The 26,031-nt window shown below is 53.5% G+C and overlaps 1 protein-coding gene across 3 annotated transcripts; it reads right to left on the reverse strand.

The window, feature by feature from the left end:
* Positions 1 to 327: 327 nt before the first annotated feature.
* Positions 328 to 24,647, reverse strand: Fgr (FGR proto-oncogene, Src family tyrosine kinase). Of its 3 annotated transcripts, none has more exons than XM_021643942.2 (13): positions 24,497 to 24,647; positions 15,430 to 15,492; positions 14,168 to 14,370; positions 13,489 to 13,591; positions 11,882 to 11,980; positions 6,031 to 6,134; positions 5,730 to 5,879; positions 4,243 to 4,398; positions 3,972 to 4,151; positions 3,562 to 3,638; positions 3,115 to 3,268; positions 2,159 to 2,290; positions 328 to 2,031 (listed from the first exon to the last, which is right to left on the reverse strand). In XM_021643942.2, the coding sequence occupies exons 3-13, from the start codon at positions 14,355 to 14,357 to the stop codon at positions 1,823 to 1,825; spliced, it is 1,554 nt and encodes a 517-aa protein (XP_021499617.1). In that variant the 5' UTR covers positions 14,358 to 14,370; positions 15,430 to 15,492; positions 24,497 to 24,647; the 3' UTR covers positions 328 to 1,822. The 3 variants fall into 3 exon arrangements, with proteins under 3 accessions (XP_021499617.1, XP_021499627.1, XP_021499637.1); XM_021643952.2 differs by lacking the exon at positions 24,497 to 24,647 and adding an exon at positions 16,201 to 16,332; XM_021643962.2 differs by lacking the exon at positions 15,430 to 15,492 and having other exon boundaries at positions 24,497 to 24,635.
* Positions 24,648 to 26,031: the final 1,384 nt, after the last annotated feature.

Here is a 26,031-nt window from a genome sequence, read left to right on the forward strand (position 1 = left end):
GCTCTGCCACACTCATCGAGGTGACCCAGGCCTATCGTGTAACCCCTGGGCCTCGCTTTTCTTATCCAGTGGAACTAATCAGAGAAAACATTCTCAGCATTAGATTACACGGGAGGAGAGGAGGGAAACACCCAACGTTCAGCAGCCATGCTTGCTTCTCATGGTTATCCCTAGCCGTCCTGGGGCTCGCTTCGTAGACTAGGCTGGCCTCAAACATGCAGCCGTGTGCTTGCCTCTGCCTCCCTAGTGACTAAAGGTGTGGGCAGCCATGCCCCAGCCAGGTTAGCAGATTAAACTGGGCACGGTGATACACATCTGTAATCCCGATTTTTTTTTTAAGGTGTATTTATTTATTATTTCTTCACCCAAGGGAACTCTTCCAGGACAGGAATAATCTTGCTCATTTTTACGTGGCCAGGGTCCTGCTCAGAGAAGAGCCCATCAGAGTGGATTCTTAGTAATTGCCTAGTGCACCAGCGACTCCCAACTCCCAGGCTCTCCTCCTCCCCCATCAATAAGTCAGAGGGCCGATCAGTGTTTCCTGAGAGCAGAGACAGGAATCCATACTTCCCGCTCTCCTGGTTTCCAAATCGAGGCCTGCCAGCTCCCAGCTTCTCTGAGGAGGACCCAGCTAGTAGGTCTGCCAGACGCTGTAATAAGTAAAGATACTTCCAAAGTCCCCAAAGCCCGCTGGGGTAGAGAGGACCTCCCGTGGTGAGGTCCCGTGAGCCAGGCCTCTTCCCTTCCTCCTCCCCCTGCCCTGTTCTGGGGAACCCGACAGCAGCAGAGGGTCTGTTGCGTTCTTCTCCGTGCCTCTGTGGGAGGCCTAAGACTGTCCCAGCTTGAGGGGAAGATTAGCTGAACTCAGGTGCGGAATTAGCTGTCCGCAGATTCAAAGCCCTATCCGTCTGTTTCCGATGGCCTGTTCCGTGTCTCTCAACTCGTGGTGAACTGACTTGTGGACCTAGGAGCCTTCTGAAGCTCCACACAGTGGGTACCTCGTGGTTAGCAGGCAAGAGGGAACTGTTCACCGCCCTGCCCTGCCCTCCCCCCAATAGCCAAAGCTGCCCTGTTCACCTCCTGAGGCCTACCGCCCCTCCCCAAGGATGGCGCAGGGAATTTCCATGGCTCCGTGTTCACATCTCGTTGTTCTTCCTCACATAATGAATAGACAGGTACACGTTACCCAGAAAGGTGCTGAGCCTTCCCCAGCTCCCTCCCTCAGACCTGGGCCTGGACCACAGCGTCCCGACTGCAGGAAAGGGTATCAAGCAAAGATGTTCCCTGTCCTTGAAACTCAGAGAAACCCAAGAGAACCGAGAGCTGTAATTGAATTCTTAGGGCCAGGACTGGAGCAGGCTGACAGGGGTAGGGAAGCACCGGGAAGAGGGAAGGGAAGGAAGCGACACAGAATTTCATAAATAGCTGGACAGAGTAGTAGGAGTATTTTTAGGAGATGGAAGAGAGGGACCAACAGTATGCAGGAGCCTAGTGGGACAGGAAAAATGGTGCTTGGGGTCAGAGTGTGCCAGAGAGGAGCTCTGAGCACCCACTGACTTCATCTGTAGAATGAGCAAGGTGCAACAGATATTTGGATGGGGCGTGGGGGGAAGGGAAGAAAGAGTGCTTGGGTCAGAGAAGGTAAGAGATGAGTTCCTGGCCTCTGTTCGCCCCATCTATAAAATGGTTCAGAGCCTCTGGCCTTCTTCTGATGTGCGAGGATTCCACAGGACTCCAAGTCCGGGAGCACTGGGACCAGAGAGCCCTGAGGGTTGGCAAGGGCAGGCAGATACTCCCAGAGGGTGGTCGGCGCCCAGCCAGGCTACGTCTGGTCTCCCGGCTGGTACTGTGGTTCTGTGGAGGTGAAATAGTCTTCCAGGAAAGACTGCAGGTACTCGAAGGTGGGCCTCTCCTCGGCATCCAGGCGCCAGGTCTGCTCCATGACGTCATACAGGGACGCCGGGCAGCCCGGGGGGCATGGCATGTGGTAGCCATGCTCCACCTGCTCCAGCACTTCCCGGTTGTTCATGCCTGAGGGGTGGAGCTCTGTGAGCCAGGGCAAGGGGCAGGTGTGTGTGTGTGTGTGGTGTGGTGTGGTGTTGTGTGTAAGAGAAGGCCCTCCCTCCCCTCGTGGCCACACCCCCAGCCCCCAGCTCACCCGGGTAAGGCACTCTGCCCTTGGTGATCAGCTCAGTGAGCAGAACCCCGAAAGACCACACGTCGGACTTGACACTGAATCTGCCAAAGAGGGCAGCCTCTGGGGCTGTCCACTTGATGGGGAACTTAGTTCCTGGAGATATTGGGGGGGAAAGGTCGGGTTAATGATGGGGAGGGTCCTGGAAACTGCCAGATCACGAGAATGAGGACTTCAGGGGTGGGCATCTAGGGGACCCTGAGCATAGACGTCTCTGTGCGTGGCAGAAAGACCCGCTGTCTATGTGGTCAGCACCTACTGTGTGTCTGGTACCATGCCGGGCTCTTTCCACGCGTGGTTGTGCGTCTCGTGACAAGATATTAGGATGTCTCTAAACGCTGGTCACAGTTTCATTTGTCTTGGTTTGGGTTTGTGGGGCTGAGGGCAGGGTCGGTCCCCCTTCCCCTAAGCAAGCATTCTCCCCCGGAGTCATATCCCTCAGGCCCGGGTAGCGCTTTTGGTGCTGCTAACATCTGCATTGTTAACACATTGAGCCCGGACCGTCGCTGGCCTCATCTCACTAGTGAGGAGAAGATGCTGGGTAAGTTCTTTGCCCAGCTAGCACAGCCAGCAAGCGGCTGGGATCCGCACGAGGCCTTCCGGCTATGGCCCGGGTGCTGTAATGCTCTGCTGTCTGTTTGGGGAGACTGAGCCATGCCTAGTAAACGCGTATTGGCCGACGGTGGTCTGGATATTTTCATTTTATACGTCAGCAATGGCAACTCACGGAAGTCAGGTAACTCAAGACCTGTGGGTAGCCACTGTCTGAGGGGGGCCTTGAACCCAGAACCGCATTTGATGCACGTCAGGATGGGGGCGTCTGGGGTCAGCAGGGATGGGGAAGGGTTTCTGACTGAGGGGGGTGCCTGGCAGCCCCTTAGAGCTTTTGGATTCTAGGGAGGCAGGGCGAGGCCTGTCACCTTGGCGGGGGTTGTACTCGTTATCCTCTATGAGGCGTGCTAGCCCGAAGTCGGCGACCTTGCACACCAGCTGCTCCCCCACAAGGATGTTGGCAGCTCGCAGGTCGCGGTGGATGTAGTTCATGCGCTCCATGTAGGCCATGCCTTCAGCCACCTAGGAGGCGGAGAGGGAGCGGGAGGCAGGGGTCAACGTGGACTTCCGGTAGCATAACTCCACCTGAGGGGGGTGTGCGTCACCTGAAAACCCCACCGTCCCGCGGACACCCCCTCTCCTCCCAGCACCGCAGCCCAGGGCGCATGCGGAGACTCCACAGCATCTTCCCGCCTCGGGTCTCTGAGCTCCTGAGGTGGGCTGGGCTGCAGTTCTAGGTGTATTGAAGGCACATGGGTTCATGAGAGGATAATAAGAGGGTGGTCCGGGAGGGGGAGCCTGCTGGCCCAGCCTACCTGGGCGGCCATGTCCACTAGATGGGGCAGCCTTAAGTTCTGGCCCTCTCGACCCTTTAGGAAATCCAGCAAGCTACCTAGGGAGAAGCAGCCGGAAGATCAGCAGCAAGCCCCTACTCGCCCAGTTCTTCTCTGTATTGGCCTTGCACCTGCCGGGCTAATCTAGCCTCGCTCGCCTCCATCCCAGCTCTCTCACCGAGATCAACCTTCCTGCTCCGTCTCCACCCGTGAACCCTGGACACGCCCCACCTAGACTCCTCCCTGTGCCCCGTCTCAGCCGGGACCCTGCTCTGGTTTGCTCAAACGGATCCACTGGTCGGCTAACCAACCACCTTCCCTCCAGAGGAGGCCCCGCACCTGAAATGGCCCCGCCTCCTAGCCTGGCCCCGCCCCACGCCCCGCCCCCTCACCGTGGCACATGAACTCCGTCACGATGTAGATGGGTTCGTCAGACACCACCGCGTACAGCTGCACCAGCTTGTCATGCCTCAGCAGCTTCATGATCTGCGCCTCCTCCAGGAAGGCCTTCGGGGACATGGTGCCCGGTTTCAGCGTCTTCACCGCCACCTTCGTGCTGTAGTTCCAAGTGCCTGCTCGGTGGCCGCGTGCTCGTCAAGACCCTCTCCCTAGACCCCAGCACTCCCTCCCCCAACCCCCGTCTGGCTCCTGACATCTTCGTACCCAGCCATACGTCTCCAAAGCAGCCGGTGCCCAGCCTGCGTTCAAGCGTTATGGAGCTCCGGTTGATCTCCCAGGCATCCTTGGCCAGGCCGAGCGTTTGGGGCTTCATGGTGGCACAGGGCGCCGTGAGCAAGTAGCACAGACCGTCGTTCATTTCTGGAGGATGGACGGAGAGGGGGGAGGTCACAAGTAGAGGCCATGAAGACTCTGAAATTTTACCACAGCCCGGCATCAGAGCGAAAGCTTGGCTGCCATAGACAAAGCGTCTCAAAAAGTAACTAGCTCATACGTGAGGTCGCAGCCAGCAAAGAAAGGGAGATGATCCCTGTGGGAACGTTACGGAGGTGGCCTCCAGCCAGGCCTTTAAGGAGAAGGACCGGTTGCAACAGGTGAAAAGGAAGATAAGTTTCTGAGGCAAAACTGTGGAGTTGGGCCCGTTCCTGCTATGGGCCTCATCCTAGGCAATGCTGTTGCCTGGGTTCCACACTTGGGTTTTGGTCCTGGATGGATCACTATGGCTTAACCCCACAACCAGGCCTCCGTTGGTCAGGTCCATGCCGCCTTCTGCTGAGCTTCCAAATCACTGGCTTCTGCTTGCTTGCGGTCGCTGATTCTGCCTGGCCACTATTAATGCCTGGGCAGTGGCAAGCAAGCCGCAGCTGCCCAAGCAACTTCTCCTTCCTCCATGTCCCTGTCATCCAAGTAGTACTTAACAGCCAGAGAGTCTTTTCAGAGTTCAGACTGGCTTCTGCAGCCTGCCGCTGAGAGCATCGTTCCCGTAACAGATATTTACATTATGATTCAAAACAACAGCAAAATTACAGCTAGGAAGTAGCAACAAAACTAATTCTATGGCTGGGAGAGGGTCGCCCCAACGTGAGGAACTGGATTAAAGGGTCGCAGCATTGGGAAGGGTGAAGACCACTGGCTTAGAGCCTAGGATGGTGACTGTCTCAGAAGTACCACAGGGACAGCCAGCAAGGCGCACACACACACACACACACACACACACACCAACAACAACAACAAAGGCCCCACAAAGTTTCCATAGACCAGAGCCGGATGGCTCAGCAGGCAAGCGTGTCCGCCGTCAACCCTGATGACGTGAGTGTCATTCCCAGGACCCACTTGGCTGAAGGAGAGAGTCAATTTTCACGAATTGTCCTCTGACTTGCACACCCATGGTCAGGCACACATGAGTCCCTCCCCCCCAGATAAATAAAATGTGTGTGTGTGTGTGTGTGTGTGTGTGTGTGTGTGTGTATGTTTTTAAAGTTCGCACAGGCTTAGGTCTGGAAGGCATTGCTTCATCATGGCCGCTTTGGGCCTCAGTTTCCTTAGAATCCAACACAGAGCAGGATCCTGGCCACTACTTCTCTGGGAGAACATTTTGTTGTCCAAGTTGGCCCCGAACTCGCAGTGCTGGGATTACAGGTGTGTGCTGCCGAGCCAGCCTGGCTGACTCATGGTCCCTCTGAGCCACTCACCCATGTAGTGCCGGACCAGGTTCTGCACAGATTCGAACTGGGCCCGCGTGGTGATGTAGTAGCCCCCCGTGTCCAGCTTCCGGATCTTGTAATGCTTCACGTGATCGCCTCTGTTCTGGTCCCAGTCACGGATGGATAGGGAGTAGGCACCTGTGTGGGAAGGGTCCCTTAGTCCATCTCTCCAAGAGCAGGCCCCAAAGGCAAATCCCAGACTCCATCTTAGCTCTGCCCCTCCGCTTGGCCCTGACCCAAGCACTCCCCCGCTGACCTTAACGGCTGGTGGCATGGCGTGCTAACCCACCTTTGGTGGTCTCGCTTTCCCGAATGAGAAAGGCCCCCTGAGGGTTGCCAGCCGAGAGAAGCTGCCTCTCTGCATCCTTTCTGCTGATCTTCCCAAAGTACCACCTGTTAGGAAAAGCAGACAGAGTCAGGCACATTCTCTGCAAACCCCAGTTCGTCTTCCCAGGAAGTCACCTCACAAGCCAAGCCTCAGTTTCCTCACCTGAGAAATGGGCTGTTCTAATCGGCTTCATGGCCTGAGTAAAAGGATCACAGAGAAGGGAGATGGAAAAGTGCCAGGCACGCAGAATAGATGTGTAAGAAAGACCAGGATTCTTTCTACCCACTACCTCTTAAAATTGTTAGAATTTGCCAGGAGTCATGGCGCATGCATGCCTTTCATCCCAGTGCTCAGGGAGGCGGAGGCAGGCAGATCGCCGTGAGTTCGAGGCCAGCCTGGTCTACAGAGCCAGTCCAGGACAGCCAACGGAATACGGAGAAACCCAGTCTCGAAAAAAAAAAAAAAAAAACAGACCAAAACAAACCCCCAAATGGTTAGAATCTTCCTGGTGTGGTAGTGTAGTCCCAGCAATCAGGAGGTAGAGGCAGCCACAGCTCTTAGTATGAGGCCACCCTGGTCTACATAGCAAGTTCTAAGGCAAGCCAGGGCTACATGGTGAGACCCTACCTCAAAAAAAAAAAAACAAAAAAGAGCCGGGCCATGGTGGTGCATGCCTTTAATCCCAGCACAGGCAGGCAGACGTCCCAAACCAGTCCAGGCTACCTAGTAAGACCTTGTCTCTAACGAACAACAAGCAAAAAGCGGTAGACCCAAGTCATTGACGACCTTTTCAGGTACCACAGGGCCCTTAACTCATCTCACGAGGACTCTCCATGACCCGTTCTGAACTCAGGGATCAGAGGAGAACTGACTGGCCCACCGGGCTAGCTGATGTGGACAGCCTAAAGCCCTCTCTCGCCCTAGCTCTTTCTCACCACCCAGGTGATCATCCAGACCTCTACTGCACCCTAACCCCAAATTCTTTCCCCGCTTGATGCTTTCTGAGAAACCTGTAGCCTCAAGCTAACTGTGCCTGTAAGGGGGGCAGGGCTGAAATGACCACGGAGGCTGTGAAGAGCCCGCTGCTGCTGCCTTATCTGATCGGTAGAGCGACCCTTGCCATCTGAGCTCAACAGAAAGAAACTCGGTCTTGAAATCAAGGGAGATGAGCCAGGGACGGAGGCGCACACCTGTGATCCCAGCACTCAGGGAGGCAGAGGCAGGTGGGTCTCTGTGATTGAAGGCCAGTCTGGTCTACAGAGCTAGTTCTAGCACAGCCAGGGCTACACAGAGGAAACCCTGTCTCAAAAAAGCCGCCCTCCCCTCCTCCCCTGAAAAGGAGAAATGACTGAAGGCCTCTGCACCACTGCCGAAGTTTGTCAAAGCTCTCCTCCTCCCACAGCCAGGACATTAGTGACGTCCCTAAAGATCAGCAAGTAACTCAGCTCCTAGGGGCATGAGACCCCAAGTGTGAGACACCCTATGCTACAGAGCGAGGCCTCGCTTCCAATAAAAACCACGCCCTGACAGGCTGGGCACTTCCTTTGCGGTCAGTGCCAGCCCTGAACCTAAATGTACCCGCTAATAGTGTTCAGAGGGAGGTGTCGCGCTCAAACTTGCAAGACAGATGAGGAAACTGAACCAGCTACCTCGTGGTTAAGCAACTTCCCTGAGGCCCTACCGAGACGCCAAAACGGGAACCGGAGTTGTCTACTCTCAGGCCTGTGGCCTTAACCAGGCCTCAGCATCAGGCACTTTAGACATCACTGGCGATCTAGGCATCACCACGCTGCCCGGGCTGTGGACACACATGAGCCCCAACCGCCTGATGTTCTGGCATCACTCCCCTCCCCCGTCCTTCACACTTCCTTCCGCTCTCCACAATCTGGCCTCACTCCACTTATGCTCTGGACTTGCCCATGACCCTCTGCTCAAGAAACCCCATCTCACCCCACGAACAGCCCCTGAAACTGTCCATGCGTCAACCTCTAAACACATACCTTCTTCCTTCCTGGAGGGAAATTCTGAGTCCTACACTGCTATACTTTAAAAGGTTTTTGTTGTTGTTGTTTTGTTTTACTACGCACACACACGCACGTGAGTGCAAGGGTCTATGGAGGCCAGAAGAGGGCATCAGAGTCCCTGAAACTGGAGTTAATGAGGGTTATGAGTCACCACGTGGGTGCTGGGAATCAAAACAGAAAATTTAAACAGAAAATCATTGCACTTTATGTGTTTATTTTGTGTGTGCATGTGAACATGCGTGCATTTGTGCTATGACAAAGGAGTGAAAGTCAGCAGATAACCTCTGCATGTTGGCCTTCTGCTTTCACTGAGTGGGTTCTGGAGATCAAAATCTGGAGAGTAAAAGATCATCAGGCTTGATAGCCAGGGCCTTTACCTGCTAAGCCATCGCGGCATGCTTGGCCCTGGGCTTCTCACCTTGCCTTCACTTAGACACACATTTTTCTCTCTTGGGTCAACACTTCCTCCCCTTTCACTGTCTCCCTTCTTCCTGGACTCTGCTGCCTGCCCGGCTTTTACTGCCCATGCAACAAAGATGCCTTATGAAGATCACCCCATTGCCAGAGACAAGGGAGCCTCAGACACCCCCTCTCCTGTCTTCAGAAATTTCTCCTCCAGCCCTGGTTGTTCCACATGGCCTGCTTTTCTCACTTCTCCCAGGTCTCTTTCTTCTCCAAGGTCAACCTCAGAGTCAGGTCCTAGGACCACTCTGTGTCTCACTCTCTTCCTACTGGGCAGCTTTGACGTCTCTACTCAGACGGAGTTTCCGTTCCCACCAGCACCAGTGTGCCATCTGCCAGGGCTACACAGAGCAAATGGCAGTGTCTCCATGACAACTAGGAACAGGTTGTCCCTTCCTCTGGGATAATGGAGTGACACGGCCAGCCACCTCTCATACACAGCACAGCCTGGTCTAGCTTCTGGTCTAGCTTCTGGCAGCTTCCCTCACCTGTAGAAAGCTCCACAGACCTCAAAGCAATCCCTCCAGAACCATGTACCTCCACCTGCTCCCGTGTCCCCCCCGTTTTAGCCACCGGCACCACACCTAACTTGCTTCTTCAAAAGAGACTGGCTCAGCCTCAATTCCTCTCGCCTCCCACAGCCCAACAACAAACCAGACTCCAAGTCCGGAGGATTCTCATTCTGATTTTGGATTGTGTTTGGGGAGATAGAGTCACATGTAGCCTGGGCTATCCTCAAGTTCACTACAGATGCTGGGATTACAGTCACATGATTACAAAACTGTGCTGAATGTGCTGGTTTTATGTCAACTCGACAGAAGCTAGAGTCAGTCATCAGAGAGGAAGGAACCTCAGTTGAGGAAATGCCTCCATGAGATCCAGCCGTTACGCATTTTCCCAGCGAGTGATCAGTGGGGGAGGGCCAGCCCACTGTGGCGGGTGCCAACCTTGGATTGGCGGTTCCAGGTTCTATGAGAAAGCAGGATGAGCAAGCCAGAGGAAGCAAGCCAGTGAGCAGAGCCCCTATGGCCTCTGCATCAGCTCCTGCTTCCACGTTCCTGCCCTGCTGAGTTCCTGTCCTGACTTCCTGTGCTGATGAACCCAATGTGGAAGTGTGAGCTGAATAAACTCTCTCCTCCCCAGCTTGCTTTGAGGTCATGGTGTTCCACTGCAGCAATAGAAACCCTAAGACACATGCCCAGTCCAGTTCTTCAAAGTCTCTTCCATTTTGGGGAGGAGGGTGTGAAGATGAATGAAATGTAGGGCCTCGCACAGGTTAGGCTACACTCCGGCCTCTCTGTCCGCCTAAGAAAATTCACTTTAAATATTATCCCCTTGCAAGCCATTCTCATACAAAACACCCACCCTCGGTGCCATTAGCTTATTTTTAGATTTAATTTAATTTTATGCATATGAGTGTTTGGCTTGCATGTATGTCCACACCACACGCATGGCTGGTGCTTGCAGAGGCCAAAAGAGGGTGTCGGATCCCCTGGGACTGAGTTACTGGTGGGAACCACACGCTGGCTCTGGAGACTGAATCTGGGTCCGGCAGCCTTGCCATCTCTCCGGCCCTGCTTTGCTTTGTTTTCCTGGGATATTTGTTTTGTTTTGCTTTGTTTGAGACGGGATCTCATCTTTCGGCAGGCTGGCCTAAAACTCACTACGTCACATTGAACCCACATTCTGGGATCATAGACAAGGGCCACCATGGTTGATTTTGTATGGTCTAGGGAATCAGACCCAAGGCCTCGTGCCTCCTCCACACTCAACCCTATCATGTGAGCCACACCCCGGTGCCTTTAAAAAAGATGAGATATCTTTCTTAAAACAGATTTGTTTATGTTGATGAGTATTATGTCTGTACACCTGTACCCCAGAAAAGGGGGTCAGATCCTATCTTAAAGGTAGCTGTGAGCCATCAGATGGTTGCTGGGAATGGAACTCAGGACCTCTGGAAAAGAAGCCAATGCTCTTCCCAGCCCAATACTTTTTAGGTTTTAAAAAATTTATATGGCTGGACAGTAGGGGCGCACGCCTTTAAACTCAGCACTCGGGAGGCAGAGACTGGTGGATCTCTGTGGGTTCGAGGCCAGCCTGGTCTCCAGAGTGAGTTCCAGGACAGCCAGGGCTGCACAGAGAAACTGTCTCAAAAACAAAACAAACAAAAAGGTTTATTATTATTATTATACTATTTATGTGTGTATGTCTGTGTGAGTGTTTGCTGTGTGTGTGTGTGTGTGTGTGTGTGTGTGTGTGTGTGTGTGTGGTTTCCGCGCACATGCCTGCAGAAGCCGGAAGAGGGCATCAGTTCCCCTACAGCTGGAGTTACAGATGGTTGTGGCTACCTACCTTGGGTGCTGGGAACCAAACTCCAAACTACCTTGGAAGGACAGCAAGCACTGCTGACCGCTGGGCCACCTCCACTACATATTTGAAAGCAAGCGCATGGGCAGTATTCCCTGGGCACCCCTCCCACTCTCTGGAGTTCTTCACACCTTTTCCCTATAAATCTACATTCTCTCTGTTGAGATAGATACATAGCTACATGGATAGAGAGATACATAGATGCATGCATACACACACACAGACATGGATAACACATAGATAGGTTTTGTCCTAATGTTAATGTTAATGCAGACAGGCAATGTATATGCCGGCCAGCACATGATGTGTCTAGCTGAATTCCCACACCAGCTCCACACACTGCTAACTAGGAGAACTTGGGCAGAATATTCACTTTCTCTGTGCTTCAGCTTCCTCATTTGTTTCGATTTATTTATTTATAGGCAGGGTCTCTCTGTGCAGCCCTTTCTGTCCTGGAACTCACTCTGTAGACCAGGCCGGCCTTGAAATCACAAAGATCTGCCTGCCTCGTGCTGGGATTAAAGGCATTCACTGCCACCACACAGCTTGGCTCTTTTTTTTTTTTTTTTTTTTGACAATGTTCCAGCCGGCCTGGGACTCACTATGTAGACTAGGCTAACCTCAAGCTCAGAGAGAGCCACCCACCTCTCCCTAGCAAGTGCTAGGATTAAAGATGTACACCTCCACTGTTGGCCAGCTTCCTCATTTGTAAAACAGAAGAGTAGAGTTTCTATTCGAGACCACACAGAAGCTGCTCAGTTACAGACCACAGCACCGGCTGTAAGGCGCTCTGTGCTGTTACTGCCACCATGGCCATCTTCTTTTGGCTCTGCAGCAACCTTATAACATTGCAGATGCGGAGGAGGCAGGCTCAGAGCGAGGCAGTCATTTCCCAAGAGATGGCCTTGGGAATTAGACACTAGGAATTTCTCCACAGGGCCAGCCCCAACCCCACTCACTCTTCAGCCTGGATGGAATCCGCAGGAGCCACGTAGTTGCTGGGAACATAGCCAGTGTGTCCAGAGCTCAGGGACCGAGCCTGCCACCAGTCACTTTCCCTGTGGACACAGAACGCAGGGGTGTCAGCAGCACTCAGGGTCCAGGCAGGCCCACATTAGCTGGAGAGTAACTCTGCCAAACCTCACCCTCGATCCCCTCCCCACTCCAAGAGCTTTAATCTGTCTATCTGCCCTAAATGATGTCACCTGAAAAGGGAGTATGTTTGGGGATTCCTTCTTCCTCTTGTGTTTCCACTGAACAGATATGGTAGATGCTGGCTAGGTTCCCTCCCCACTGGAAGCTCCCAGTGGCTACAGGTTTCCTTCTGGATAAAATTCAGGCTTGACAACACAGCTTTAAAAGCCTATGGATACTAACCTGCCTACATCTCCAACTTCTGCTTTCTATTCTTTTTTTTTTTTTCTTCCAAGACAGGGTTTCCCTGCGTAGCGCTGGCTGTCCTGGAACTCACTTTGTAGACCAGGCTGGCCTCAAACTCACAGAGATCCGCCCGCCTCTGCCTCCCGAGTGTTGGGACTAAAGGTGGGCACCAACCATGCCTGGCCCAATTTTTAGTTTTAATGTTTTTGTTTTTTATAGGGTGTGTGTAGTTATGTGTGCGGAGGTCAAAAGACAAGGTGCAAGAGCCAGTTTTCTCCTTTCCACCATGTGGGGGTCTAAAGGTCAGACTCATATGGCTAGGCTTGGTGATTGGTACTCTACCCATCGGGTCCTCTTCCCAGCCCTGCCCCTCATCCATTGTGATTTACCCACACGCAACCACACAGAGCTTTCTAGAACTCCTTGTTTAGTCTTGCTCTCTCCTTTCTCACCTCCTCCTTCATTATCTACTTATTTTTCTAGTCTTAGTTTTAAAATCTCTAGGAAGCTGGAAAGGGGCCACACACACCTTTAGTCTCAGCACCCAGGAGGCAGAGGCAGGCAGATCTCTGTGAGTTCAAGGCCAGCCTGGTCTACAGAGTGAGTCCAGGGCAGCCAAGGCTACACAGGGAAACCCTGTCTCGAAAAAAACAAAACCAAAAAAGTCTCTTCTCTAGGAAGCCTTTCTCGATCACCACCACCCTAAGTACCCAGCTTAGTATTCTGTTGGCGTCCCAAGTCCTTCACCTATCCTCTCCCTGTGGCGGGGAGCATCCACTTAGGGCTTCCTCTCAATGACATTTCAAAAAAAGTTTATTTATCTGTTATGTATACAGTATCCTGCCTGCAGGTACACCTGCAGGCCAGAAGAGAGCACCAGATCCCACTATAGATGGTTGTGAGCCTCCATGTAGTTGCTGGGAATCGAACTCAGGACCATCTAGAAGAGCAGTCAGGGCTCTTAACCTCTGAGCCATCTCTCCAGCCCTCACTAGCGTCTTTTGTTTTCAATGCTTTAGATGAAACCCAAGGCCCACATCTGTACCCCTGAGTCACACCCCAGTCCTCATCCATGCCTTTTATTGGCACGTATATGTACACTTTCTAGACAGGGATCCGTTTTGTCCCCTTAGGGGCTTGCTCCTGGCCCAGGCCACACCCCCAGTGAGGTAGACCACTCACTTACGTGTTGTTCAGGATGTGGAACTTCTCGCCTTTGGTGAAGGTGAGGTCATCCTCCGTCCTGGCCTCGTAGTCATACAGGGCAACGAATGTGGTCACTCCGGCCCCTGCAGAGGCAGAGACGCTCAGCAGAGTGGGAACCAAGGAGACTGCATCCCTGGATACCAGTGCCCTCCCGGAGCTGGGCGCTGTGCCTGTCTATCATTACAATGCCTACGTTCCTGAAGGAGTTCAGGGACCAGCGGGGCTTTTGAAACCAATTGGGTTTCACAGCTTGCCCTGCTAGGTCCAGGACAAACAGCCTCAAGCTCCTCTTACCCTGGAAAGTCCCTGACTTGCTTTCCCACCAAGAAGATGTCTCACCTTTTAAAGTGACACTTAAGAGGATAGAAGTGTGAGTTTGTATGTGTGTGTGTAGGTGAGAGAAAGCCCCTGAAATTCATGAAGCTCCTGCCTCATTCTTCCAACTTGCTACTTGCAGTTGTTACTGGGGTCTCTGGACAGAAAAAGACCCAAACCAGACTCTAGGGTAGACTTACATACACTGACCTAGCTGTTGTGAGCTAGGGTATGGAGCTGTGTCTCCTGTATCATTCCAGAGACTTCTAAAGACAAGCCTGCATCTCCCCGTCCTTAGTTTCCCCAGAGACCAGGCAGCAGCTCTCTTAGCCCTAGCGACCCACCTGAGATGCTTCTGGTGTTGCCAGAATTAAGGAAAGTAGGGCTGGTGGGCTGAGGGGAGAAGGACGCGGACCGGCCTTGAGTGGGGTCAGGGTAGTAGCGTTCTTCCAGCTCCTGGCTCCTGAAGTCCCCTTCCAGGCCACCATCCTCCTTGGATGCAGGCTCGAGCTTTTTGCAGAATGAACAGCCCATTCCAGGTACCCTGCTGCAGAAGGGGGACAGGCCTCACTCAGGGTCCCTGCCTGGAGTGGCACCCTACGCACAGGGGTCTGTGCACACACGCGCGCATGCACACTCTCGCACAGGCATGGAGCTTCTACTCTACGGACCCAGCTGGAGGTCTTCCTAAGTAAGGGCCACCTATGGCCTGCCTCGGAGCTGCATTCCTGTGCTTAGAGAGAGTGTGTGGCTTCTCCGTGCTTCTCATTTGTGCTAGGTCAGCTCAGGGGGTTTTTTCGCATCAGGAAGTTGCTGTGTTTGGCTTTGTATTATTTTTTTTTTAAATATATATATATATATATGACAGCTTTATCTGCATGTGCATGTGCATGACATGACGGAACAGAGCATCAGATCCCATTACAGATGGTTGTAAGCCACCATGTGGTTGCTGGGAATTGAACTCATCCCCAGTACTGTATGAACTCAGCCTGGTGGTGTGGTCCTGCAAATCCCAGCGTTTAGGAGAAGGAAGCGGGGAAATGAGAAACTCGAGGCCAGTCTTAGCTACCTATCAAGTTTCAGGCGAGCCTAAGATCCGTAAGACCTCATCTCAAACACGGAAATGCGTTCTTGTCTGTAAACGTATTTGGGCTGTGTGTACGCTTGTCTGTATGACTATGGTGGAGCAAGTGATTGTGTGTGGGTCTGCCTGTGTGTGTCCGGTGTGCGTGTGCGCACGTGTGTGCATGCAGGCCTGTGTGACCACGATTGCACACCGCCCTGCGTGGCCGTGCATGTACCTATCTCTGTGTGCATGTGTGTGTTTCGTAACACACCTCTGCAGAGTGGCGAGTTGGTGAACAGTGAGGGCAGTGTGCCCGCACCTGGAGATTCCCCGCAGAGGGGGATCAAGGCCATTTCCTGTCATGAGTCCAGCCTCCAGCCTCTCAAGCTGCCTCATTCTGGCTCCTCTATCCGTTTCCTAGCAACAGGGCCCTTGTAGGAGGAGGGGGCAGCGAGGCAGGCATTGTGGGGCCCAGCAAGGCGACCCCACCCAGTCTCCTGAGCCTAAAAGCCTCGGCGTACTTCCCGCCCTACTCACCCCGCAGGCCCCTACTCCTGGGTCAGTAGGACCGCTGCATAGTCCCCGGAAGGCACAGGAGACCTGCGGGTGAGACAGAACGGCGTGCAAGATGAAGAAGGCCTCGCCAGTATCCCTGCCAGCCAGCTGCCCAGATCCTACCCTCTCCAGAAAGCCAGGAGGCCTGAGCTCTGTCCCACCGTGACTTCTGCCTTCGTTTTCTCTCCCACCACTCTTGGAATACTTACATATCCATCCCCACACAGGGCACACACCCCCGTGCCAACTCTTGCACATTCAGTCCCACCTGAGACAGGGCAGGAAGACGCACACCAGCACAGCCCTGCAGCCTCCCAGCACACGCCGGAGGGAGTGCCCTTGCCAACATGGCCGCACGCCATCACAGCTCTTGGATGAGCTCTGGTGCCTAAGCGCACACACACACCTGTGCCTATACATATGTGTACACGTGCATTTGGACGCTTCTCACTCCTATGTTGTGCTCAGGCTCCTCTTTCAACCTGGAGCACTATCAAGCTGTGCTAAGCTCACCAGACCTCAACTCAGTCAACGCACCCTGAAAATGAAGCTTCTCCGTCAGGCAGCGGTGGCGCACGCCCTTAATCCCAGCACTCGGGAGGCAGAGGCAGGTGGACCTCTGTGAGCTCGAGGCCAGCCTGGTCTACACAGAGAAACCCCGTCTTTGAAAAACAAAACAAATAAAAACAAGTCTTGTCCTAGAACCCTGCCTCTGTCCTCCTCCTGGGCAAATCCCAGCAGACGGATGCTCACCTCTGGTGCCAGGAGGAAAGTGACAGTTTTCTCGAGACCAGAATTAGGAGGAGGCCCAAGTCAGAAGTGGGGGCCAGCACAGGCTCTTGAAGAGCTGCCTGAACTAGCCAAACTTTCCCCAGCAGTAAGTCCTTGGAGCAATTCCACAAGAAGGTTATTGAGCAAGGGGTCCTCACCCCTCTCCATCCCCCGCCCTGCCCCTTGCTGAAAAACTCCACCATTGCAACACTCAGAGAGGAACTTCGAGGGGAGAAGGCTGGTTTGCAAAGATGGGGCATAGCACTGTGGGGGTGGGGCTAGCCCATGGACAGCTAAGGTCCCCCCTGGGGGCCTGAAGATCACAGCTCCCATGAGGTCCTCCCTCTAGCTGTCTCTCACCGGCATACTCACCGCTCCCAGGAAGCCTGTCTCCCAGCATCTAATAGGTCTAGTGGCCATCTGGTTCTGTTACCTCAGAGTCCTAAACTAACAACTGGCTCCCCTCACGCTTCACCAAAACCATTCTCCTAGGTGTGTTGAGGTGAAGAGTTAACACAAATGAGGGGACGAGCTGTGAGGTAGGTTGTGGCGAGAGGCCAGTCCGAAAACAGCCTCTACTCACTCAGCCTTAAAGAGCCCTTCACTTCAGGACGCCCCCACAATAGAGTGAGGGGCCAGTAGGTCTGAAAGGGTCTGATCAGCATTCCAGGCTGATCAGGTATGGGAGGTAGATCAGTTAGGTGGTGGGATGGTGTGTCCCCCAGGGCCTAGCTGAAGGGGTTTCAGAGGAGAGGAGACCAGACGTGGGGTGACATGAAAGCAAAGGCCAAGCTCTTCTCACAAAACCACAAACACACTTGGCAAACCCTGTACCGAGCTACACAGATCTTGTGTGGACAGCCTCAGACATAGGCATTTTCTGTGCAGCACACAGGCCATAAAGGCTCTAAATTCATCCATACTGATCTCCAGACACCTGCATCCGTGACTGTATCACACTCACAAACACCAACCTACAGCCCTCATCCATTGCACACATGTGTGCGCACACACTACATGTCTACATACACATACAAAAAAAGTAAGTTAAAAATTATAGCCCTAGCTGGGCGCAGTGACACATGCCTGTAATCCCAGCACTCTGGGAGGCAGAGGCAGGCACTGTACTTCAAGTTTGAGGCCAGCCTGGTCTACAAAGTGAGCCCAGGAGAGCGCAGGCTACACAGAGAAACCCTGTCTCAGAAAACAAACAAAAAATTATAGCCCTTACTGGTGTGTCTACTGCTTCAAACACTTTGCCTGTACCACCTCATTTGACCCTCGCCACAAACCCAGTTTTAAATATTATTATTTTTGAGGAAGCAACTGAAGCATGCTTAGATATTTGCTTAAGGTCACACACAGGCTGAATCCCGTCATTTGGGACTAGAATCTGAGCCATTTTCCTTGTTTGCTTGTTACAGAGAAAGAGCTGTAGCCATTCCTGAAATCGTATGCAAATGCAATGCTTGGGTAGGACTGGCTGGGGTGTACACAGCCCTCTCCTGGAAAGCCAGCCCTACCCAGAGGCTCCTCTATGGGATTCGAACTTAAACAGCCCAGGGGACCTCCATAGGCATAAATGTTGATATTGCTGGGTCATACCCCCCACAAGGGAGCTCCCATATTCTGCCTGCCCTATAGGGAGGGAGGTTCAAATAGAAGCCCTAGGGGCTGAGCAGGAGTCCTGGCAGGGTTGACAGTGTAACCATCGAGCAGAATTAGCCCTCAGAGCAATGTCACCTGCAGACTCGGAGGGCACTGTGGTCTCATGTGGACCTGGCTTTCTGGTGTGAGTATCCTGAAGGACTCGGGCACGGTGACACAGGGTGTATTTGAGGCCCAGTGCAGAGAGGAGCCACATTGAATGTGACTGCAGGCACCAGTGGAAGGATGGGAAGAAAGAGAGGCAGAGACTGAGAGATCGGGAGAGACAGTGATGAAGCAAAAAAACAAAAACAAAACAAAACAACAACAGCAACAAAAAAAAAAAAAACAGCGTGGTATCCTCACAAACTGATTTTCAAGGGGGATAAAAAAAAAAAAAGGTAAACAGCAACACAGCAACAAAACCCCCACGTCCTGATTTGTAGCATGTGCTAATTTCCATGGTGTAAATATTCCCTCTGTGGCTGATTTAGAGCTACTGGAGCAACTTCCCGAGGGCTGGGCCCTGGAAGAGAATGAGTTCCCCTGAGTCCGTGTCAGTGAGCCAACACATGGCTGCCAGAGAGGAGCCCGGCCAGAGGCAAAGAGACTCAAATTCCAGATAAAGACTGACTACCGGAAGACCGACATAGCAGTGCGCCTCCGTAATCCCAGTATTCAAGAAGACGGGCAGGAGGACAGCAAGTTTGAGGCTGCTGTGGGAACATGGCAAGACTGCGCTGCAGAATCAAGGGCTCGGGGACTGGGGAGATAAGGGAGATGGCTCAGTTAGGCAAGGGATTGCCACAGAAGCGCTGAGGGCTGGGGTTCTAGCCTTAGCACCCATGTGAAAAAAGCTGGTGCTGTGAACCTTAAGTGGGGTACACGGTGAGGACAAGCGAGACAGGGTGGCTCCTGGGGTTCCCTGGCCTGTTGGTATACTGCTAGGTTCACGGGAAATTCTGTCTCCAAACAGGAGCGGCTGGAGAGATGGTCTGTCTGCTCCTCCAGAGGACCTCGGTTTGATTCTCAGCACCACATGGTGACTCACAATATCTGTGAATCCAGCTCTGGGACATCCAGCATCTTCTGGTTTGTAGGCACCAGGACACCAGGCACATACATGCATACACATTCTATATATATTTTTTTTTATTTTATTTTATTTTATTTTTTGAGGCAGGGTTTTTCTGTGTAGACCTAGCTGTCCTGGAACTTTGCCTCTGCCTCCTGAGTCCTGGGATTAAAGGTGTGTGCCACCACCAACTGGTACATACTATGACTTTTCCTTTACCATTTTTAATAAATGATTTATTTATTTACTTATCTTTTAGTGTGCATTGGTATTTTGCCTGAATGTATGTCTGTGTGAGGGTGTCAGGTCACCTGGAACTAGGGTTACAGACAGTTGTGAGCTGCCGAGTGGGTGCTGGGAATGGAACCTGAGTCCTCTGGAAAAGCACCCAGTGCTCTTAACTGCCGAGCCATCTCCCCAGCCCCATACACCATAAACTTTTTTTTTATTAAAAATTTTTACATAGAAGGAGAGCAATTTAAGAAGACATCTGCATTGCCCCTCGGGCTCCACACACATGTAGAGTCACACTCATATCCACACGTCCACACACACACACACACACATCAAAAACCAGAGAGAGAGACAGAGACAGAGAAAGGCAGAGATGAAGAAAGTCAGAGACGGGTAGAGGGAGCCGGATATGTCCAAACACCTGCCTGGAAACAGCCAGAGGCCTCTCCCCTCTTCCTCTGAGCCCCCCTATCAAGCACTGACTCTCTTGGGAGTCTTTGCACTCTGCAGAAGTCTGGGTGGCAGTAACTATTAGGGAAAATGTGCTAATTTATTAAACATTTACACAGTGACTGGCACCTCGCCAAGAAACGTCTACACGCGATCTCTTTAGTGACCTCCTGAGGCAAGTTTTATTCTCAACCCTTACCGGATGAGGACACGGAGGCACAGGGACGTTAAGTAACTTGGGAAGTGAAACAATCCACGCAGTTTGGGCACCCTGCGCACTGTTCTACTTTGCAATCTCCGCAGGAGCGTGACTGCGTACCTCTTTGAGGGCCCGCTGTGTGCTGGCCCTTCCAAGATGTGTCTAGAGCCTAGTTAAGGCACAGAGCGAAAGTGACCTCTCCTCTCTCCTTTTTCCTCTTGTTTCTATATTGGTGTGTGTATTTGTATATGGATGTGTGTATATGTGTGCTTGTGTGTATATGTACATATGTGTATGTATATGTATGTATGTGTCTATGTGTATATGTATGTTTGTGTGTGTGTGTGTATGTGGGGGGGGTGTCCCAGAACAACCTGTGGGAGCTGATTCTCTCTTTCCACCATATGTGTCCCAGGGATCAAACTCAGGTTGTCAGACTTGGCATTAGCTGCTGAGCCATCTTGGATGAGAGACAGCACATCTCTCATCCCTCCTGTTTTTTCTCTCCTAGCTGGCAGTGAACTTCGGCTTCCTGTAACATGCGAAAGGGAGTGACGCAAGACACAAGACGTGGCCGCCAGAGTTCAGGGCAACTCGGATGCTTAGGTTTGTTTATGAATAGGGTGGACATTCACGCTACACTCTCTGCTCTCCAGCCCCAAATGAGTCTGAGGGACAGGAATCACTTCAACCGAGGGGTGGGGGTGCACACCTTTAATCCCAGCACTCAGGAGGAGACAGAAGAAAGTGGATCCCTGAATTTGAGGCCAGCCTGGTCTGCAGAATGAGTTCCGGGATAGCCAGGGACTACGCAGGGAAACCCTATCTCAAAACAAACAAAAAGGAAATAAAGAAAAAAGAAAGGAATCAATTCAGGAGCCTCTATCAAGGTTGAAATCAGATGTCACAGCTAAGGTCTAACCCCGGACCACAACTCTGCCTGCTTCAGTATCTGCCCCTGTGTGGTAAGCATGCTCCCTCTTCCTCTCTCTCTCTTCCTCACCCTCTCTCTCTTGTCTTGTCCTTTTCCCTTCCCTCCCTCTCTCCTTCTCTCCCCTTGAACTTGTGATCTTTGTGCCACAGGGATTGAATGCTCAACTTCCCCACCCCCCACCCCTGTTCTCAGGGAGGCTGTAGCCTTGGATGAAGGACAAGGCACATGAGCTTCCGGTTTCTCACCTGCACCCTCTGGGCAGAGCAGCTGTGAGGATTTCATGAAAAAGAGGCTCTAGCTCAGCGTGCAGTGGCCAAGCAGGCTGAGAGCAGCAGCTGCAAAGAGGCCCCCAGGGCACCTGGTCCACCCGCCTCTAAAATATACCAGAAAAGCAGCTTCCCTGAAGTCACACAGGCCGACGGGAGATTCAGAGGAGTGTGAAATCCAGTCCACAGTTTTCTGTTCCTGGCATGGTGACCGGGTTCTCCAAAGCCTGGGCAGGGTTATGCTGTCCCTGACTGGTAAGTGTCATTCTTCCCACATGGCCAATGGCCAACTAAATCTGTCTTATGGCAGCTGAACAGCCGGCAGGGAGCCTGCCTCCCACACACCTGTGTTCCTGGACACAAGAGCCCCAACCTTCTCATCCTTTCCCAAGGGCCATTTTTCCCCAAATCACATCAAAGTGATGATGTAAGACTCTCCCCAGCCTGACCTCCAAGTATGAGGGAAAACCTGGGTCAGGGTTAGGTGCAACAGCTGGGTGGGTACCAGTGAGCTTTCCTTTCCTTCTCTCTTTGCAAAGGTCTCTCTGAGGATGGGGGAGGCGGGCAGAGGTGCGGAGCTGGGCAGGGCAGAGAAGAAAGAGAAGTTCCCAGACAAGGTGGGAGGCAAGCCCAGTAAACCCCGAGGGCTTCACTAAAAAGGAACTAGGAGTTCCGGCAGCGGCAGGAAACCGCATCCTGCAAGAGTTCCGGTTTCTCAGAGCTTGGGGCAGGGACGGACCTGGGCTGGAGGGTCAACTAGGAGTCTGAGGTGTGGAGGCACCGCCATCCCTCGCCACACCTGGAGCCCTGACGGAGCGCCGCCATGCTGTCCCACAGTCCTCTCGCTGAGCACGGATACTATCCTCAGGGCCAGGCCACGGCCTCCTTCACAGAGGCCCTCGCTTCTCACTGATTCCCTATCCTTTCAAACCGCCTTTTTCTGAGACTACCCGGTCCAATTCTGACACCGTCTTGCATGATCCTAGCTCATCCTTCCACCTGGTCCTTTAGGCATCGACTGAGGTTTCCCTACTTGTTACTGGTAAAAGTGGTTCTAGCTGACTCACATAGCTGTATGAACAATCCCCCCCCCCGACACACACACCATATGAACCTTTAATGCCAGCACTCAGGAGGCAGAGGTAGGTGGAACTCTGTGGGTTCGAGAAAGCCTGGTCTACAGAGTGAGTTCCAAGACAGCCAGGGCTACACAGAGAAACCCTGTCTCAGAAAATTTGAAAGAGAGAGAGAACTGATGGTGGCCCAAGCCTTTGATCTCAGCACTCAGGAGGCCAAGGCTGAGGAGAGCCTCTGTGAACTCAAGACCACATAGTGAGACCCTGTTTCAAAAAAAAAAAAAAAAGAAAGAAAAAGAAAAAAGAAAAAGCGGTGTCTTAGGAAATTTCCCATCAGCCTCTACAGCAAGAATCTTCGGGTTACCTAGCCTGGGACTTGGGCTTCCCACCAGGAGTAGGCGCTGAGGCGCTAAGAGTATAGATTCCACAATGTGATCTCCCAGTCTTGCCGGAGTGGAATGGGGCATCCTGCCTTGTTCCAGCGAGGACCAGCCCAGTGTGCTGTGTGGATGCAACATGTCTCCTCCTTCCTTCTTCAGCTCCGTAGCCCCTCACCCAGCCTGCCCCGGTTGGTCACCTCCCTTGACACTTCATCCTCAGGATGAAGAGCAGAGCAGATAGGGAGTACCCACACAAAATCACCCGGGCTTGACTGCATTCACTGCAAGGCCACGGCGGGAGCAGTAGCTGGCGGTGCAGCCAGGAGCCTCACCCTACCGCACCCCACCCCCACGCCCCCCACTCCGGGTCCACACAAGCTTGACTAGGGGCGGTAGGCTCAGGCTCTCAGCTTGGCTACCTCCTTTGTCATGTCTAGACGCTCTGGACTCTACCCCTTCCTGCTAAGCTAACCCATCCTCCTTCCCACCACCGATGGAAGGATAGAGGGAGGATGCTCACAGCTCTCGACTCCAGCGCGTTCCTAGCGTGACCAGCGGGTGTGGAGAATCCGGGACAGAGCTGAGCCCTGCTGACCCCCTCAGAATGGGCACTCCACAGATCCCGAGACATTTAGGAGGCTCGTGCGGTATTCTGGTCCCCAAAGGCCCTGTCTGTGAAGCTGTGAGAAGACCTCACTGTGTAGAGCAGGCTGGCCTGATCTCTCAGAGAGTCACCGACCTGCCTCTGCCTCCAGCCTCTCCTCTCCCCTCCCCTGTCCCTGTTCTGTCTCTATCCCCCAGTCCCACCCTGCCTGTGCCTTTCTTCTGCTCACGTAGCTCAAGCTGGCCTCAAACTAGTGACAATCTTCCTACCCCGGTTTTCTGAGTGCCGGGATTATTATAGGCATGTGCCAGTGGGCATAGCTTTGGCATCACCGGGAAGGGCTAGTTTCTCCCCAGAGTTCCAATGACGAAAGCCAGGATCCAGAGAAGCCTAACTCTCCTGTGGTCTACATAGCAATTAAGGGCCTGTTCTTGTCAAGAGCCCAGGTCTCTGAGCCAGCCGATCCCTGAACACCAAACCACACCATCTCCCTCCGCGTTGCACAATACACTCGGACCAAGGACCAAAAATGGGGATGAAGGCGGGGACCGTGGCTTCCAGCTACAGAGCCCGCAGCAGCGCAGAACCAACTGGCCTCCTTGCCCTGTGTTGCCATGGAAACAGCCCCTGCGGGCATTCGCGGTCAAAAGCAGGATTTCCGTCGGGGCTGCCAGCAATTCCCGGATCCCGACGGGGACGCGGACCCAGACCGCCACCAAGAGTAGAGTAGGGAGAGGCACCCAGGGAGGTCTGCCGGTGCCCGGAGCGAGGACTTCCCCAGGAAACCAGGATCCAGGCCCCCAGCGCCTGGAAGCCATCCCCAGAGCGTCGCGAACCGCTGCCCAGGGATGCAGCAAGAGGGCCTGGGGGCTGCAGGCGCCCCCCTTGCCCTGAGCCGGAGAGCGGGCCTCTAAGACCCCAGAACTGCAGTCCGGACTCCGCATTCTGCAGAAATCACTCTCCTTGACTCTCTTCTCAGGGACTCCAACCCCGAATGGCCTCAGCACCCCCTCTTGATCCTTCCAGCTTCCCCACCTACAACTAACTACCCCTCTCCCAGACCCCTCAGCTGCTCCCCATATTCTCCCTCTCAAACCCCCTCAGCGCTCTCCCCAGACCCTTCGAGGGGAGCCCACCGCTCCTTTCAACCCTCCTCCCAAATTCCATCAGTTTCCCCCGCTGCTTCCCTCCATTTCCCCCGTGAGGCCCTCGGGGAAAACTTTCCCTCAGCCTTCTCCCCAGGTTTTAATCAGTCTTTTCCAGGTTTCCATAGTTTTCCTCCTTCATTCCCTTTCTGGCTGGGGTCCCCGCTCTCACTCAGCTTGCTCAGCTCTCAGCGTTCAAGTTCAGCCCTCCAGGGCGGAGGCGGGGCCACATCTGCCCCGCCAGCCCCCACCTGGTTTGGCCGCCTACCTGGTCCCAGGGGAGCCAGCTGCCGACGACCCGTTCTGGGGCGAGCCAGCCCTAGCTTTCAGCAGCCCGCAGAGGCGATGTGGGGGAGCAGTGGGGTGCTGCCCGCCTCTGTCCCTATCACCTACTCTGGGTAGGGAGGAGGAAGCCGCCTCGGACTTCTCTTATTTTGGTGGCTGCGGAGGAGGAGGCGGCAGGAGAATTTGCAGTCACGCCTCAGCCCCAAGCCAGCTGCCCAAAGCCCGGAGGGGGCCCCAGATTCCAGGTCCGAAGGCTCCCACTTCCTGCCTTTCAAGGTTACCTCGGATGGGCTTTCCCAGCGCTGTCTCTGCACCCCAGCTCCTTCCCAGAGGTCCCCTCTGAAGGGACCTGCCCCTTTAGTCACTAGAATGGGATACAGAGGGATTTTGGCCGTCACTGAGCGCCCCTCCCCCCTCCCCCCCCATCTCCACCCCCAGCCTCACCCCCACCCCGCCGCCATCTACCAGGTGGGAAACCCAGAGCCAGGTCAGGAGAGTCTGGTCCAAGTTTACATAGTCTGTTGCCCTTCCATTGCTGTCACCAGATTTGCAGGTAACTTGTTGTCTCCTGTGGACTAGTCACAGGTGGTGGCTATAAGGACCTTGCCTTTGAGTAATTCTTTTCAGAACAATCAGCTCGAATCAGGCCACAGCCACACACACGCATTTTAAAGAAGCTGAGTAAAGTCCTTAACCACAGTGTCTCTTAGGGATCCTCCCTAAACCCTCCCCAATCTGAGGTTCCTCACCCCTGCCCCCATTACCTTCAAAACCAAGGTCCTGGGAAACCCAGGAAACCCCTCTGTCTGGGGAGAGATATGCGAGGGAAGGTTGGGAGTCCATGTGGGGAGGGTGAAGCTGTGAGGCAGGGGGTGCTCAGAAGGATGTGGGGGCTAGGTTGATTATAGGCAATGACACCATGACCAGTTTTAGAATCGACAACTAGGACACAGTATGCAGTCGGGTGTGTTTATGCATCGTATTGGCAGGGACCGGGGTGGGGGGTGGGGCTGTGTGGAGCCAAAGTGGCAGATGCAGAGAAGAAGCTTCTCTTCTTGGTGCCGTTAATCCCAGTAGGCAGAAGCAGAGGGATCTCCGTGAGTTCCTGTCTTGAAAAACGACAAAACAAAACTGCTTTTCTCTTAGGCAAATAGGAAGTGGGGGTGAGGAGGAAGAAAGGGGGGTAGGGGAGGCTCAGGGGCTTTGGGAGGGTGGCTTCACCCTGCTACTGGTGGTAGCATTTCCACCAGGACGGAGCACCCTCTAAACTGGCCTTGGCCACTGGTCTGAGTGTTCAATTAACCAACAAATGTTTATCGTGGTCCATGGGATCCCAGCCACAGGGAGACTGAATACAAAAGGGACTGTCACACCAGATGCACCAGCTACTCAAGAGGATTGCTTGAGCCCTGTGGACTGGAGGTCAGTCAGAGCAAAGCAGTGACTCTCTACCTCAAGAGGAGGGAGAGCAGGAGGAGGGAGAGACAGAGGAGGGGGAGGCAGAGGTGGGCAGGGGTC

Source organism: Meriones unguiculatus, chromosome 3 (genome assembly GCF_030254825.1).
Source record: "Meriones unguiculatus strain TT.TT164.6M chromosome 3, Bangor_MerUng_6.1, whole genome shotgun sequence".
NCBI lineage: Eukaryota > Metazoa > Chordata > Mammalia > Rodentia > Muridae > Meriones > Meriones unguiculatus.

What these genes read in the sequence shown, in the direction of transcription:
- Fgr (XM_021643942.2), bottom strand. Translation starts at nt 14,357, where the DNA reads ATGGGCTGTTCATTCTGCAAAAAGCTCGAGCCTGCATCCAAGGAGGAT. An exon ending in CAACACCAGAAGCATCTCAG is followed by an intron (nt 13,592 to 14,167) that starts GTGGGTCGCTAG and finishes CTGCCTCTGCAG; the next exon opens with GGGCCGGAGTGACCACATTC. An exon ending in GGGCAGAGTGCCTTACCCGG is followed by an intron (nt 2,032 to 2,158) that starts GTGAGCTGGGGG and finishes TCCACCCCTCAG; the next exon opens with GCATGAACAACCGGGAAGTG.